This window comes from Papaver somniferum, chromosome 4 (genome assembly GCF_003573695.1).
Source record: "Papaver somniferum cultivar HN1 chromosome 4, ASM357369v1, whole genome shotgun sequence".
Lineage (NCBI taxonomy): Eukaryota > Viridiplantae > Streptophyta > Magnoliopsida > Ranunculales > Papaveraceae > Papaver > Papaver somniferum.
The window spans coordinates 2,002,389-2,018,399 of record NC_039361.1 but is presented as its reverse complement, the minus strand read 5'-3'; the positions used below and the strand labels follow the sequence as shown (position 1 = coordinate 2,018,399).

The following is a 16,011-nucleotide window of genomic DNA, read 5'->3' as shown; positions in this document are numbered from 1 at the left end:
CCTAGTCTCCTCGAGAAGTAATGGAAGAGATACTGTTTTTTGTGTAAACCCTAAACCTTGCGGCAGTTTCACTTAACTTAGATAATAGTAACTTATACTCTTATATATGCCGTTCAGGGAAGTAGAAGAAGTCGTCCGAGTACTTCTCAGTCAAAACCTATTGGAGAAACTGATTCTCCCACGTCTCCCACATTCAACTATTCAACCCAATATATGAGGGTATACTAAATGGATTTGGTCATGGGTCGAGATACCTAACCTGACCAACCAAATACTAACAAGCATCATTAAAACTCCAACTTAATCAACCTAATCATCAAAAACAATGAGAAATGTTCAAATTAAGAGCCCACAACTTACATGTTAAGGAATTAGTATTTCGGTTTAAAGTATCCTTACTTACTCTTTGTTCGATCCGGGTTCAGAATGATATCTCTATAAAATTAAAAGAAAAAGAAGATAAAGGAAAGGATGTAACCTGTTCGCTGGGATTTACTTGATGAAAGACTCAATAATTGTTCGCTTAGAGCTAGCACTATGGTACACTCCATCCCTTCCCTATCCCTCAAATGTAGGGAAGGGATGGACCTTGAAAGGCAGTCACACTATGGTGCCCTCTCATCCCTTCCCTACATCATACGCGTAATTAGTACACGTATCAATAGTGTCATACGCGTACTCAGTACCCGTATAAGTCAACTGGTTGACTTGACCAGGAAACGGGTACTCAGTACGCGTTTCATAGGTTTAAGAAGACAGAAACAGGGTTCAGTCGACCATTTCTTCTTCTTTTCTTCCTTTCATCCTCTCAAAACCCCTATTACCCCCTTTGGATTTTCATGTTGATTCATTGCGATTCGATTGCTTAGATTAAAAGGGTTTGATGGTTACTACATGTTGAAACAAATCCATTCTTCAATTTGGAATTTCATCAAACAAATCATCTAAAGGTGAGTGATTCTAATGTTAGGGTTTCAAATTAATTTGATTTTGATTTTAATTTTTATCAAATTCTTGATATTAGGTTAGTTGGGTATGTAGTATGCAATTCAATAATGTTATTGAAACATATACTAAGTGAAAAATCCATGATTATTTGTTGTGTGTCTTGATTTATGTTGAATGAAATGAATTAAATTACCATCTCAATATAGACTTATATTTATGTATGGTATACACAAATTGATAGTGTTTTTTTTTTGTGCGTTAAGGTGCATAAAGAGTCTAATGCGTTCTTATGTGAGAGCAAAATATGGAATCTATTTGGATTCCTCTAGTGATAGTGATGAAGAAGAGAAAGCTTTGCTAATGTTTACACAATTATGTTTTGATGAACGATTGCGTATTATTAGACAACCCATACCAAGGGAGGTACAAATACGTAGTGTAATAACGCGTGATCGAGTGTGGCATGATGCCAAAATGATGAATGATTATTTTACGCCTGGAACTGGTTATACCTCTAGACAATTCAAACAACGTCTAGGAATGAGTGAAGACTTATTCGAGAAAGTTTTAGGAAAATTACTTGAAGTGGATCCGGAATGGGCTGAACGTCCTATGGTGCATTCTCTGCATATGAAATTAGTTGCGGTGATGAAATGTTTATGCAAAAGTACGCGAGCTTATAGTGTTGATGATTACACTCGTATGGGTGCCACCACAATATATAAGTATCTAAAAAGATTTTGCCACACCATTTGCATGACTTTTGGATCAAGATATTTGCGTGAACCCACTCCTGAAGATGTTCAGAGGTTGCTAGCTGAGAATGCCGACCGAGGTTTTCCTAGAATGCTTGGTAGTGTTGATTGTATGCAATGTCCATTGAAGAATTGTCATGTAGCTTGGAAAGGAACTTACCGGGGTAAAGATAAAGATAGTAGTTTGGTATAAGAGGCGATGGCATCATATGATTTGTGGTTTTGGCATGCCTTTTTTGGAATGTCGGGATCAAACAACGATTTGAATGTGTTGGCATACTCGCCCCTTTTTGATAACATGCTAAAGGGTGCAGCACCTCCATGCAATTATGTCATCAACGGTCACCAATACAATATGGGTTACTTCTTAGCCGATGGTATCTATCCAAAGTTGACTACAATTGTACAAGCTTTTTCTCAGACATTGGACATTCCATACTTTGTTAGGTTCAACAAGTATCAAATAGCTAAAAGAAAGGATGTCGAGCGTGCTTTTGGAGTGCTTCAGGGTAAATTCAGAATTGTCGGATCTCCCTGTAATTATTGGCACCAATCTGAATTAAATCTAATTATGAAATGTTGTCTTATTTTACACAACATCATTATCGAGCATGAGCGTCGGGATAGGGATTGGGGCAGGTTTGTTCCTGTTCCACTTCCGTAACCTACTGTTAATGGTCGTGTATTTATGTCATCTCTGAAAAACATAGAACTACATCTACAAATAAGAAATGATCTTGTCAAGCACATTGTTGTGCGTCCTGGTAGAGGAGGCGCAACATGGGACTTGTCTAGTTTAGAGGGTTCAGATATGGAATTCGTGGAACTTCCATCGTCAGAAGGAGATTATGGTGATACATACTTAGACGAAGAAGTAGTCCCAGGTCAAACTGAGGATGGAGCATTTGCTTATTATGGGGATTATGATGATCAAGTTACAGACGACTTTGAACATGCAGTTGAATATGTCTATGGAGACAGTCATGTGGAAGAAGAATATGAACATGATGGAGATGAAGATGATGATTCTGGCGATGAGGAGGATTATGAAGATGATGAGGACGATGAGGATTCGGAGGACGATGATGATGAAGATTCTGACGGTGACGATGAGGCTGCTACGATGATGCGGTTATGTATGATGAGAATGATGTTGAGGCGTAGGATGTATTTCAATGTTGTTGTGTTATAAGATTTCAAATGTTACATGCATATGTAATACCAGACTTTAATTTTTCGTTGGGCTTAAGTTATTTATGCAAATGTTTAAGGTTTATATTTGATGGCATATGGTTTAAATTGTTTAAAAGTATTTGTACAATATATGGATATGTATACGTATCCATGAAATCTGTCTGAATAGTATATGGATTAGTAAACTTATCCATGAAATCCCTTTGTACAGTGTTCAGATAGGTATGTGCACCATGTATAAAGGATTCACATATTGTTTTTCAGATATGAACACATTATTCTCTTCTACATCTTCAAACTGTAAACACTTATTTTTTTCTAAGTTATTATCTACAACACTTTTCTTTCTTAATTATGGTCGGTTTAGCTCCAGACGATGATGAATTGATAGTTACTCTATGGGTTAATGTTCATCTAGAGAATGAACAAGAAGATGGACAACTAAATAATACAAATCTTTTAGAACAATTACTACAAAGGTTGATTCTACACAACGGGAATCCTAATGAAAGAACGGTTAAGTATATGAAAAGAAGGTTAAAAATTATCACTTCAGACGTGAAAGTATATGTATCGACACAGAGAACCTTATATCTATGGAGGGCAGGAGTACCTTCGGAAATCGTATGAAACTTACCGGTTACTTAGTGTATGTGTATTGAATTGTGAATTGATTTTTTTTTGTAGGAGCATTTTGCTTTGGAGAGTTAGGAGAAAAAAAAGAGGAAACCTTTTACATTTTTTAACTGCTATGTGATTCTGAAAAACGGTTTCTCAAAGTATAACCCTTCCCCCTTTTAATTTAAATAATGATAGGTTTTGTGGGTATATCTCTCTGTAAACCCTCACGAGACATAACTCGTCCAATAGGGTCGCCTTTTGGTTTAAATGCTAGTTCCATATGCTTAATGTAATCGTTAATCATATGAATATGAAAATAACTATTATTATTTATTGTAGAAGCATATTGAAAAAGCGAGGGTCTAACAACACCACCCAATATTTCGCTTAGCAATCTCTATGGACAAACTCCGAAGCACTCTAATAGAGAATCAACTACACAGTTAGATTCAATCTAGAATATAGTGTCTCAAGGAGTGACTATCTCAATCTCTCAATATAATCTTACTCAAGCGAATAGCGAGTCTCGATTAAATAGAGATAACTTGGAAGGTATCAAAAACCAATATCCAAGTGTTAATCAATGACACCAGCAATCACAAGATTGGATCTTCAATTGATTAACAACGCACAACCTGTATTATTTCAGTTATATAACAAATATAAGCGAAAAATAAATAACACAGACACCAAAAATTTTGTTAACGAGGAAACCTCAAATGCAGAAAAACCCCGGGACCTAGTCCAGATTAGATACACACTGTATTAAGCCGCTATAGACACTAGCCTACTACCAATTAACTTCGGACTTATCTATAATTGAACCCCTACCAGTCTCCCACTGATACAAGGTACAGTTGCACCCCTACGCCTATGATCCCAGCAGGATACTACGCACTTGATTCCCTCTGATGATCTGTCCCACAACAAAGAGTTGCTTTGACCCAAAATCACAGGCTTTGACAATAAACAAATCTGTCTCACACAAACAAGTCTATCAAAGGATAAATCTGTCTCCCATAGATAAACCCTAACTTTTGTTCTGTTTTTTGATAAAATCTATCAAGGTATATTCAAGGAACCAATTGATAAATCCGGTCTTATATTCTCGAAGAACAGCCTAGATAAATCAATTACCTCTCAATACTCGATTCTTGAATACACAAGAAGAATATTGAGGATTCACGAACAGTGAGATGAAGATGTTCGTGAATACTTTATCTTACCTATCGTAGAAACAAGTTCTCGATCCAATTAGAAACAATTGTACTCTTAACGATATAAAATTAATATCAGATCACACAACTACAATAAAAGTAGTTTCGGTATGGCTTCACAATCCCAATGAAGTCTTTAAGTTTCGTATGGCTTCACAATCCCAAGTGTGCGGATTAGTTTTTCTCTTCCCTAGACGTCTCCTATTTATAGCCTTTCAAATCAGGGTTTTTACTTAAGAATTAAGCAAACAATATTCACCACTGATTTAGATCCAATCCAATATCTCTCAACCGTTAGATCGAAAGAAAAAGCTTGTCAAACACACTCATGAACGTTTTCCAGGTTCGTGAAAACCGGCCCAGACGTTTACATACATGTCGGTCCAATATAGCAACCAAAAGGAAACCATATGAGCTTCACATATTAACCATGTTCCTCATTCATCAAAACTAGTTCACTTGACTCAAACGAACTAGTTAGAGAGTCATTCAACTGCTATGAGATCTTATGTAACTACACAAGACACAATTGAACTCTAGATGATTACGATTCGATTGAATCGGCTCAATGAACATTATAGCCACGGTTTAAATAAAGCGTTCCTTAGTAATTTAATATCTATGTTCAGAGCATATCATCTTAGATTACAAACACTTAAGTTCACAAACAAGTTCGCGGACTTAAGCATCGGTTTTGAGTTTTCCAAAACTCAACAGAAATTCTCGGTCGAGAACTTCCGCCAGTTCGCGGACTAGGTCTGCGGTTTGAGTTCGTAGAATTACGTCACCCAAACGAGTTTTAAAAATCCCAGCAGAAATTATCGGGTTTGAGAACTTCCATCAGTTTGCGGACTGAGTTCGCGGACTTGGCAAGCCAATTCCACCAACCTACCGAATAAACTTGCTCAACAAAGTTCGGAGAACTTCGGATCAAGTGTTATGTAATCTAACTCTCATTTCAACATTGAAACATTCTCAGAGGGCGATATTTAGTCGTGAGTAACTCAAACAACCTTTCTCGTCATAGCAATTTCCAAGTATTGAAAGATGAAGAAAAACACGATCAAAGCGAAAAGCTTTACCAACACACGTATTTCAAGAAATAGATAAGCATTGGATACTCAGCTCGAAATAATAGCGCGTTTGATCTAGTCTATAAAGCATACGACTTTTGTCTCATAAGAAGTAGGAGATAGAGTAGATAGACTTATGAGTGACAGATAAGTTCAAGTCTTCACATACCTTTTTGTTGATGAAGTTCCACGGTTCCTTGGTGTAGATCTTCGTCGTTGTCGTTGAATCGCCATGAAGTCCTTGAGCTCACCTAAACTTTTTATATCCTAGTCCGAGACTTTCTAATAGGCTAGATATCAAGACTATATAGTTTTGATCACCAACATTAACAAACATGCTTGATATAGCAACGCATGCGAGTTCGACCGATCTATGCTCTAACAATCTCCCCCTTTGTCAATTTTAGTGACAAAACTATTAATACATATGGAATACAAAAAAAATAAACTTTAGTGGCTCCTATTCCATAGTCTAATCTTCAACGTTCCTTGAAATCTTCGTCCTTTCCAAGTACTCCAATGATCCCAAAGGTTGTAATTTTAGCATCACCGTTGTTGAAGATCCATATCATAAATAATGAGAGAAATCGAGATTCTCAATCACCATTAAACAGTGTCATAGTACTACTATGATTATCAAAGTCCAATTGCATCACGACTTCAACAATAGTACTATGGTGATATGTATAATTCCCCCTTAGTCGATACATATCTCGATCATGGAAACCACTCCCCCTTACACAATGATCCGAAAAGCATATGTATTATGTAGTGTGAACTACAATATTTCTCTCCCTTTTTGTCAATAAAATTGGCAAAGGTAAAGAGCGGGTTCATAATGAATTCCCATAAGAGACAGACATAACCAAAAGAGAAGACACACATAAACTTAAATTTAGATGCAATCTCATAGCCGAAGCTAACAACATTCATCAAGGAGTTTTAAGATACAAGATAACCCCTAAAAAATTCCACAGCTGCACTCCCCGCAAGATATTATGATAAGAATCCACAATTACTTAGAATTCTTAATTAAAACTAAGGTTAGGGTTAGAAATCCCTAAATTCTCTTGTTTTAGGCATTAGTTTATTTTTGGAAATTGTTCTATTTTAAGAATTTATTTATAGTTCAGTGGCCTATATAAGAAGGTCTAGTTTTATTAGTTTGATTATCTATATGAATTATAAGTTTGTTCTAAGTTTCCGTGTTTTTTTAAAGTCTACTCTGCTGGCCGTGGGTAAGAACTATTAAGTTCTTATCAATTGGTATCAGAGCAGGCGTATCCTGTTTATGACCAAAACTCGAAAACAAAAACAAGTAATTATGGAGAAGCAATTAGGTGAGATAACGGAGAAGATGGCTGAGATGACATCAAATCAAGCTTTGTTAATTGAGAGGATCCGCCAGCTTGTGGAAAGCAAAGCAGTTGGGAATAATGAGGGACAAAACCAATCAAAAAGAGGAGGTGAGCGATTATATTTTTCCAAGTTTGATGGATCTGATGTAGAAGGTTGGCTCTTTAAGGCTGCACAATATTTTGAGTATTATGAAACACCTGCGAATCAGAAAATCAAGTTGGAAACATGTAATTTAGATGGTAAAGCTTTACAATGGTATATGTGGTTGAAGAGAACTAAACTTGTAGTTACTTGGGGAGAATTTGAGAAAGCCATTATTAGACGTTTCGGTATTACTTTATATGAAGATGCAAGAGCAAAACTCCCTAAAATTAAGCATTCAGGTTCATATGTAAAATATTGTGAAGAATTTGAACGATTATCAAATTTGGTGGATAATTTACCTGAAGAATTTTTAGTGAGTTGTTTTCTAAGTGGATTAAAAGACGAGGTAAGACTAGAAACTCAATCCCACACTCCTATTAATTTACATGATGCAATGGCAATTGGAAGGTTACAATATGAGAAGGTAACATTGCGAAAACAATCATATAGAATAACACCAAAGACACCTAGTGTTGTTAATACTAGTAGACCTTTTAATTATAGAGCACCTATATCATCTTCAAAACCCATAACAGAAACTCCAGTTGTTAGAAGATTAACTCAGGCTGAAGCTGAAGAAATAAGAAAGCAACAACTATGTTATAACTGTGATGAAAAGTGGCACCGAGGTCATCGCTGTAAAACTCAGACATTGTTCTTAATTGATAGATATGACAATCAAGATGAAGATAAAGGTACAGATGAAGTTGCTATAGAAGAAGAATCTTAAAAAGAAGCCGTCGAGATTTCTATGCATGCACTGGATGGATCATTAGCTCAACAAACCATGTGGGAACAAGGAGAAATTAAGAAGGCTAAAGTTAATTAAAGAATGGGAATTAAGATAATTAAAGATGAGAATTTTGAGGTGTTGGTGGCTAATGGTGCTAGAATGACTTGTGAAGGAAGATGCTTGGATCTGGATTATAAGTTAAATAAATATGGGTTCAAAGGAACTTTTTATGTATTGCCACTTGGGGGATGCGATGTGGTTCTGGGAGTCCAATGGTTAGAAACGTTGGGTCCCATAACTTGGGATTTCAAATATTTAACCATGGATTTTAAGAGGGATGGTGAGCGTATTCGACTAGAAGGAGATAAGAAAAATAAAGTAAAGCTAGCCAACATCAATAGCATCCAGAAACTCTTAAATAAGGGATCAACTGGGTTCTTTTGCAAAATCAACCAATGTTCAGAAGCACAAATTAGTCAAGAAACACCAGGGGAGATACAAGAATTAATTGAAGAGTTTGGTGAGGTGTTCTCGGTACCCACAATGCTGCCACCTATGAGAATCCATGATCACCGCATAACGTTACAACCTGGGAGTGCTCCAACCAATGTACGACCTTACAGGTACGCACATTACCAAAAAGGTGAGATCAAAAAGATTGTTAAAGAGTTGGTAGACTCAGTATTAGTTAGGCCAAGCACGAGTCCTTTCTCTTCTCCTGTTTTATTAGTTAAGAAAAAAGATGGCACTTGGCTTATGTGTGTTGATTATAGAGCTTTAAACCAGGATGCTGTCAAGGATAAGTTTCCTATTCCAGTCATTGATGAGTTATTATATGAACTACATGGAGCTTTATTCTTTTCGAATCTATATTTAATATCAGGTTATCATCAAATTAGGATGTATGAACAAGATATCTACAAAAAAGATTTTCGAACCCATGACGGACACTATGAATTCCTAGTGATGCCGTTTGGATTAACTAATGCTACATCTACATTTCAACATCTTATGAATGATGTGTTCAGAAATCAATTAAGAAAATCTGTCGTGGTTTTTCTTTGATGATATTCTGATCTATAGTCCTACATGGGAAGCACATTTATTGCACCTTCGTGAAGTATTCATGATATTAGAAAGCCATCAACTTAAGGTCAAATTAAGTAAATGTTCTTTTGGTACTGAGAGGGTTGAGTATTTGGGTCATATCATCTCAAGAAGAGGAGTGGAAGCTGATCCTAGCAAGATACGGGATATGTTGGACTGGCTGTTACCAAGAACTGTCAAGGCATTACGAGGATTCCTAGATGAAGCAACAAACGCATTTGTTAAATTGAAAAGTGTAATGACATCCACACCCGTGCTAGCATTACCTGACTTTACAAAGACCTTAATTATTGAAAGTGATGCTTGTGGAGTAGGAATAGGTGCAGTTTTGATGCAAGAAGGTAGGCCAATTGCTTTCACAAGTAAGACACTTGGACCTCGTCATATGGGTTTGTCAACTTATGAGAAAGAGTTGTTAGCAGTAGTTCATGCGGTTACTAAATGGCGACCTTATCTAATTGGAAGAAAATTTCTTATTCGGGCAGACCAAAAAAGTTTGAAGTATTTTTTGGATGCTAGAGCTGAAAACCGGCACAACAAAAATGGTTAACAAAATTATTAGGCTATGACTACGCGATTGAGTACAAGAAGGGATCGTCTAACAAGGTTGCTGATGCACTTTCTCGAAAATTTAAAACGCTGAAATTTGTTCCGTAACTTATGTTAGTTGTGCTTGGATGGAAGACCTATTGGCTGAACTAAAAACAGATCTGTGGATCACAGATTTCATCTTTAAAGTGAGTCAGCCTTCTTTCAGCAAGAATAACTTTACCGTACAACATGGTTTAGTTTACTATAAACAACATCAACTAGTGATAAGTCCTACTTCAAGGTGGAAGGCACTACTACTAGCTGAGTTTCATGACTCTCCAATTGCTGGTCATGCCGGATATTTGAAGACAGTAAAACGTTTATCTAAGTTGTTCTACTGGTCTAGAATGCATAAAGAGGTGAGAGACTACATTGCTTGCTGTGATGTTTGCCAAAGGAATAAATATAGTACTCTTTCTCCAGCAGGATATCTTCAACCATTGCCGATTCCTACTACAGTATGGACAGATATATCCATGGATAAGGGTGCACAGGAACCGAGCCGAAAACCCGAACCGATCCGGAACCGGCGGAACCGTACCTGTTTTTGTACCGAACCGAGGAAGGGGGTACAGGTACCGGTCCAAAAAATAGGAACCGAGGCTGATGAGGTACAGGTACACGGTCCTGCCTAAGTCCCGTACCATCCCGGACCGAATATACCGAAGAATTCTAGCCATCAGATTTAGAGGTAGTAAACTAATAATAGCCATTAGATTTAAGGGGGTATATATAGAACATAAGGCTAGGGTTTCTTATTTTCTTTTTTCTTTTTTCCGTCTCTCTCAGAGAAGGAGAAGAACTCCATTAGAGTTACAGGGAAGAGTTTTATTCTGAATCTTCTCTTCTCCATTAGACTTCAACTCCACGAACACCAGTTACACTTACACCACCTCTAGATCGAGAAGAAGAAAGAGAAATTGTTAACCAAGGGTAAGTTTTTTTGCTTTTTTTCTCTCCAATTTTACTGATTCTTTATTTATTGTGTTTTATTGTGATTCACAGAACTTGATTCGTTATTTTTATTGTGATTTTTGATGGCCAATTGCTTGGATTTGAATTAATTTAATTTAGGGTTTGATATAGGGTTATATCACGCCAAGGAGAAGACGAAGGGAAAGGATTCAAGGAACCATCCAGCTCAGAAATTGTTAATCAAGGGTAAGTTCATCAAAATCTCTCATTCATTTCCTGTGAAATCTTCTTTTGTTATGTGAAATCTCTCATTTTTGTAGGGTATTTATGTTTGTTTGATCCTCGGATTTCTAATTCAGTGACTTGAGATGCTAATTAAAAAATTTATGTGAAAATTCATTAAACCATATTGTAATGGAATTCAGAATATCTAAAATTTGTTTACTGTGCTGTGTAGGGTTTCTTTGGTTTGATTTAGGTTTGGTTGGGGAACTGTATATGACTTTATTAGCTTGAGATTTGTAAATGAGTTTAACTTGTCTATTTTAAGGATATAAGTGGAGTGTGCTCTCTGCTATGAGCAATGTATTCTAGAGCCTTTAAATCCAACTTTATAACAACAACAAGGATCTTGATGTTTTCCTTTTGTTAAAGGAAATGGTCTGGGATACAGAGCAACATGATCTTTATGTGCCCATATAATTATAATTATAATGGTGTTGCTCAGATAAATCTTTTCTTGTAAATTTGGGGAAGCCATTTTTTGTAGATTTCGTGACTTTGTTATGTTATGCATCTAGTAAATTGTGTAGGTCCTAAGTGGATTGTGTACATCATTTGCATTTGTAGGTCCTAACTCCTAAGTAGATTTTTTATGTAAATTTTCATTTATTTTGTTTTCAAGTTGCATCATGTCCATTTTTGCTTTATTAGAATTGTGTCTGTAGTTAACACTTGTATTATCTAGTGTAGCTTTGTTATATTTGTAGTACAAAGTTGTCGCCACTAAATAATTCGTTGTTAGTAATAGCTTTAAGGTACTTACTTCCTTGTTTTGTAAATATATATATTTCTGTGAACTGTTTTTTTTTCTTGAGCTTATAAGGTGCTTGCGAATCTGCTGTACAAGACAAGGAGGAAGAAAAAAAGAGATAGTAATTGTTTCTACTCGCGGTTTAGTGCCGGCGGTAAGTTTCTTGAAACAATAATGTGAAATGATGCTTTTGTGATAGATTTTTACTATGGTTGCTTCTGAAACTTCTGCTTTGCTTTGTATCATTCACTCCCTGCAAATATGGTGTGTGCAAATTTGGAAACCATGACTCTCTCATTCCTTATCTGACTTGTGCATTTGTTTGATGTTCTAGTTGCTCTTACTGATTCATGAACATGTGTGTAGTTTGGCACTTTGTAATCTTTCTTATGTATTTTATATGAAATGGCATCCTGAATCTGCAAATGATAATGGTTGTTGTTGTTGGGATTGTGATTGTGAATCGAAATCATGTTTTTGTGGCCTGTTTCAGTTTATTCCATTAGTGTTAGGCATTTCTGTTTGCATTATCTTGTGCTTTGTTGGTCTTTTATGTATTAAACTGTAAACTCTTCTTCGGATTTTCAAATTTTCATTTTATAGAAATGCTTGCTCATTTTTCTTTCATTTTGCTCATATATTTCTGAGTTGGGTGATCGGTATGTTCTTATATACTTAAAAATGTTGTTTTTGGTTCAAATTACTTACTAACTGCTATTATTTATTTTTTTTTTGCAGAGTTCCACTGGTTCTATCATAGCCACCACCAGTGCTGTCATGGAGTTGGAATAGCCGAATAGTCATCTTTTCTTTGCAATGTCCTTCTTTTCTTCATTCAAATTACTTAAGAGTCTCAAGACTATTGTTTGTAATTGTGTATGTCTATGTGTTACAACTACTTTCTACTTGCTATGTATTTAGCTTTGGATTGTTAATATTACATCCATCTTCGATTATAGAGAACAAGAATTTTTTTTACAAAAGTACCGACTGATACTGGAACCGTACCTGGTACCGTACGTGTACCGAATTGTACCGGAACCCAGGTACAAGGTACAGGTACCGGTCCAAAATTTTGGAACCGAGGCTAGGGAGGTACAGGTACTCGGCCTCCGCAAGAACCGATCCGAACCGTACCGTGTGCACCCTTATCCATGGATTTTGTTGAAGAGTTTCCAAAGTCTAAAGGAAAAACTGTGATTCTTGTAGTGGTGGATCGACTAAATAAATATGCCCATTTTCTTGCATTAAAACATCCATATACAGCCACATCGGTAGCCCAGAAGTTTTTAGAAACAGTCATCAAACTTCATGGATTTCCTCAATCTATAATTTCTAATAGGGATGCTGTATTTACAAGTAATTTTTGGCAAGAGTTGTTTCGCCTACATGGAACTCAATTAAGAATGAGTTCCTCCTATCATCCGCAAACCGACGGTCAAACTGAAGTGGTTAAAAGATGTTTGGAAGGTTACTTACGGTGTTTCTCTGGAAATAAACCAAAAGGATGGTCATCTTGGTTACCATGGGCAGAGTATTGGTATAATACATCCTATCATACTTCAACTAATACTACACCATTTGAGGCTTTGTATAGCATTCCTCCTCCGATATTAACAACTTATTTACCAGGAGAAGCGAAAACCACAACTTTGGATGAGGCAATAACCAAGAGGAATGAAGTTTTATCAATGCTTAAGGATCAAATTCAAGTGGTGCAGAATAAAATGAAGCTAATGGCAGATGAAGAACGTCGAGACGTTGTATATCAAGTTGGGGATTATGTGTATCTGAAGTTGCATCCATATCGGCAAAATTCTAATGTGCAAAGGAACAACCAAAAATTATCTTCACGATATTTTGGACCTTATAAGATTTTGGAGCGTATGGGACCTGTGGCTTATTGATTGAACTTGCCTAAGGAGTCAAAGATACATTCGGTATTTCATGTATCGTTTCTGAAGAAGGCTTTGTTTCCTAACACATCTGTTGGGGATAATCTACCAGAAGAAGAAGATGAGGTTGATCCAGTAATCTCCATGGTTGAACTGATCCTTGAGGTCAAGGAAAATCTTAGGGGGGGGGGGATGATAAGAAATCCCCAATTACTTAGAATTCTTAATTAAAACTAGGGTTAGGGTTAGAAATCCCTAAATTCTCTTGTTTTAGGCATTAGTTTATTTTTGGAAATTGTTCTGTTTTAAGAATTTTATTTTAGATTCCTAGTTATAGAAGTAGTTTCCTTTCTAGGTTACCTTTCCTTAATTTTATAGTTCAGTGGCAAATATAAGAAGGTCTAGTGTTATTAGTTTGATTATCTATGAGAATTATAAGTTTGTTCTAAGTTTATGTGTTTTTTTAAAGTCTACTCTGCTGGACGTGGGTAAGAACTATTAAGTTCTTATCATATTACCATTAAGCACAAGTTCAAAAGAACTCTCCCCCATAATATGTCATTCCCAAAAGAGAACAACATAAGCGGCCTTAAAAATAAGGATTTATTTGGACACCAAAAATCAAGTGAATGATCTTTTATATCCAAACAACAACCAAATTAACCACAAATAAACCCATGATTAATTTAATTGTCAAGAGCAATTAAATCAAAACCACAAAAGTGATCAATTTAATTGGGAAGTGCTCAACATAAGTAAACTCACGGAGCAACCGACTACGACTAAGTTAATCATACGGAGATAACCAACTTAACCATTCATATACTCAACATAAGGAAAACCCAATGGAATATATGACTACAATAACCAAAAGAAATCATGATTACTATAGTATTCCAAATATTCAACACAAAAGATTGTGGATTATTTAAAACTTCAATTAGATTAACTACAGGATAACCTATAATTAATCTAATCGGATAACGTTAACGAAACTAATTACCGAAGCGATCAATTCAATCATCCTTTTTGGGATCAACATAAGAGATTATGGAACTCCGATTAAGGTATCAAGGATTTGACGCACCTAACCGTACATGTAATCAACATAAGTAAGAAGAAAAGAAGACTTATGGAGTACAAAACTAAATAACCAAACAAGTCGATTGATTTAGTTTCAAATTCTCAACATATAGCATCTCATGGAACAACCAACCAAGCCAAGATTAATCTACTTAGTTATACGGTGCTCAACATGAGACACACAATGGAGCCTTCACGGTTTTCATAAAATAAAACAATTAAGTTCAAAACCGCGGATACACAAAGATCAATTCTATCTCAGTATCACAAAGTGACATAATAGACTTTATCCTTGAAAAACAAGCGACCACATCCTATTTTCCATCAAATACATGATTGCATAGGGTTTGCGTTTGTAATTGTCAAAAGTCGATTCGTCCTTGAACCAATACGAATACCGATCATAAACGACTTTACTTTTGACAACAAATATTGGATCTTCAAGTTCACAACCATGAATAATACATATCCCATAAATAATATTGCAATAAAAGAAACCAAACTTAATATTGCAATAACAATCATCCTCAAAATATTTTTAGAATTTTAATACCCAAGAACCTAAAAAATAACAAAAGAGAATGAAACAAAAGATATCTATGTGTAGTCACAATCTTGGCTATCATCACTAGTTATTCTTCATAAAATCTAAAGAAAACTTCCTAGGCATCGTAGATCTTTCTCAGGGAAACTACTGAAAACTCTTTCTTGTTATTGAAGAAATCATTGATTATGGGATCGTTTAGTTCCTCTAAGTCTTCAGAAATATCAGTTAACTCGCTAAGTTCTCTTTTTAGATCACGCAGAGTAATCTTGGTCAGAGACAACCTTTGTTCATAGTGAGTTATTTCTTCCATAGAGGAAATGATTCGTGATTTTAAATCATTTCGCTTATTGATGAAGACATCGACCATTTCTCTAAAGTGATTATCAGCACGACAAACAGAAAAGATACAGTTAGGGGAAGAACCTTTTCTTTTGATAGAAGACTTCTTCTTTATCATCCTTGAGGAAGTAATTCCGTTGACTTCATCTACTGTATTGCTTTTACTTCTGGTAATAGGATCCATGCAAACGTAAGGAATGAAAGAAGAAGATAAGAGGATTTATAAGTGTCAAACCCTAATTTTGACATAGTCTTCCACAGTTTAAGGAACCATAATCAATAACATTAGCATAATATTTTCTTTACAAAAATAGATACATACTTGAGCCACAATATGCATAACCTCAACTTCTCAAGCTTAAGAATGAGGATGCAGACGTCTCTGAGCTTAATCAAGACAAAGTGAGCCAAATGCTCTCTGGCATATCAAGGCATGTTGCACGAACATGTTTCCTTT

At 35.8% G+C, this 16,011-nt stretch overlaps 1 protein-coding gene across 1 annotated transcript; it reads left to right on the top strand.

Moving 5' to 3' along the window:
• The first annotated feature begins 1,227 nt into the window (after positions 1-1,227).
• LOC113274488 lies at positions 1,228-1,896 on the top strand. Its single transcript, XM_026523866.1, has one exon. The coding sequence runs from the start codon at positions 1,228-1,230 to the stop codon at positions 1,894-1,896; it is 669 nt and encodes a 222-aa protein (XP_026379651.1).
• The last annotated feature ends 14,115 nt before the right edge of the window (positions 1,897-16,011 follow it).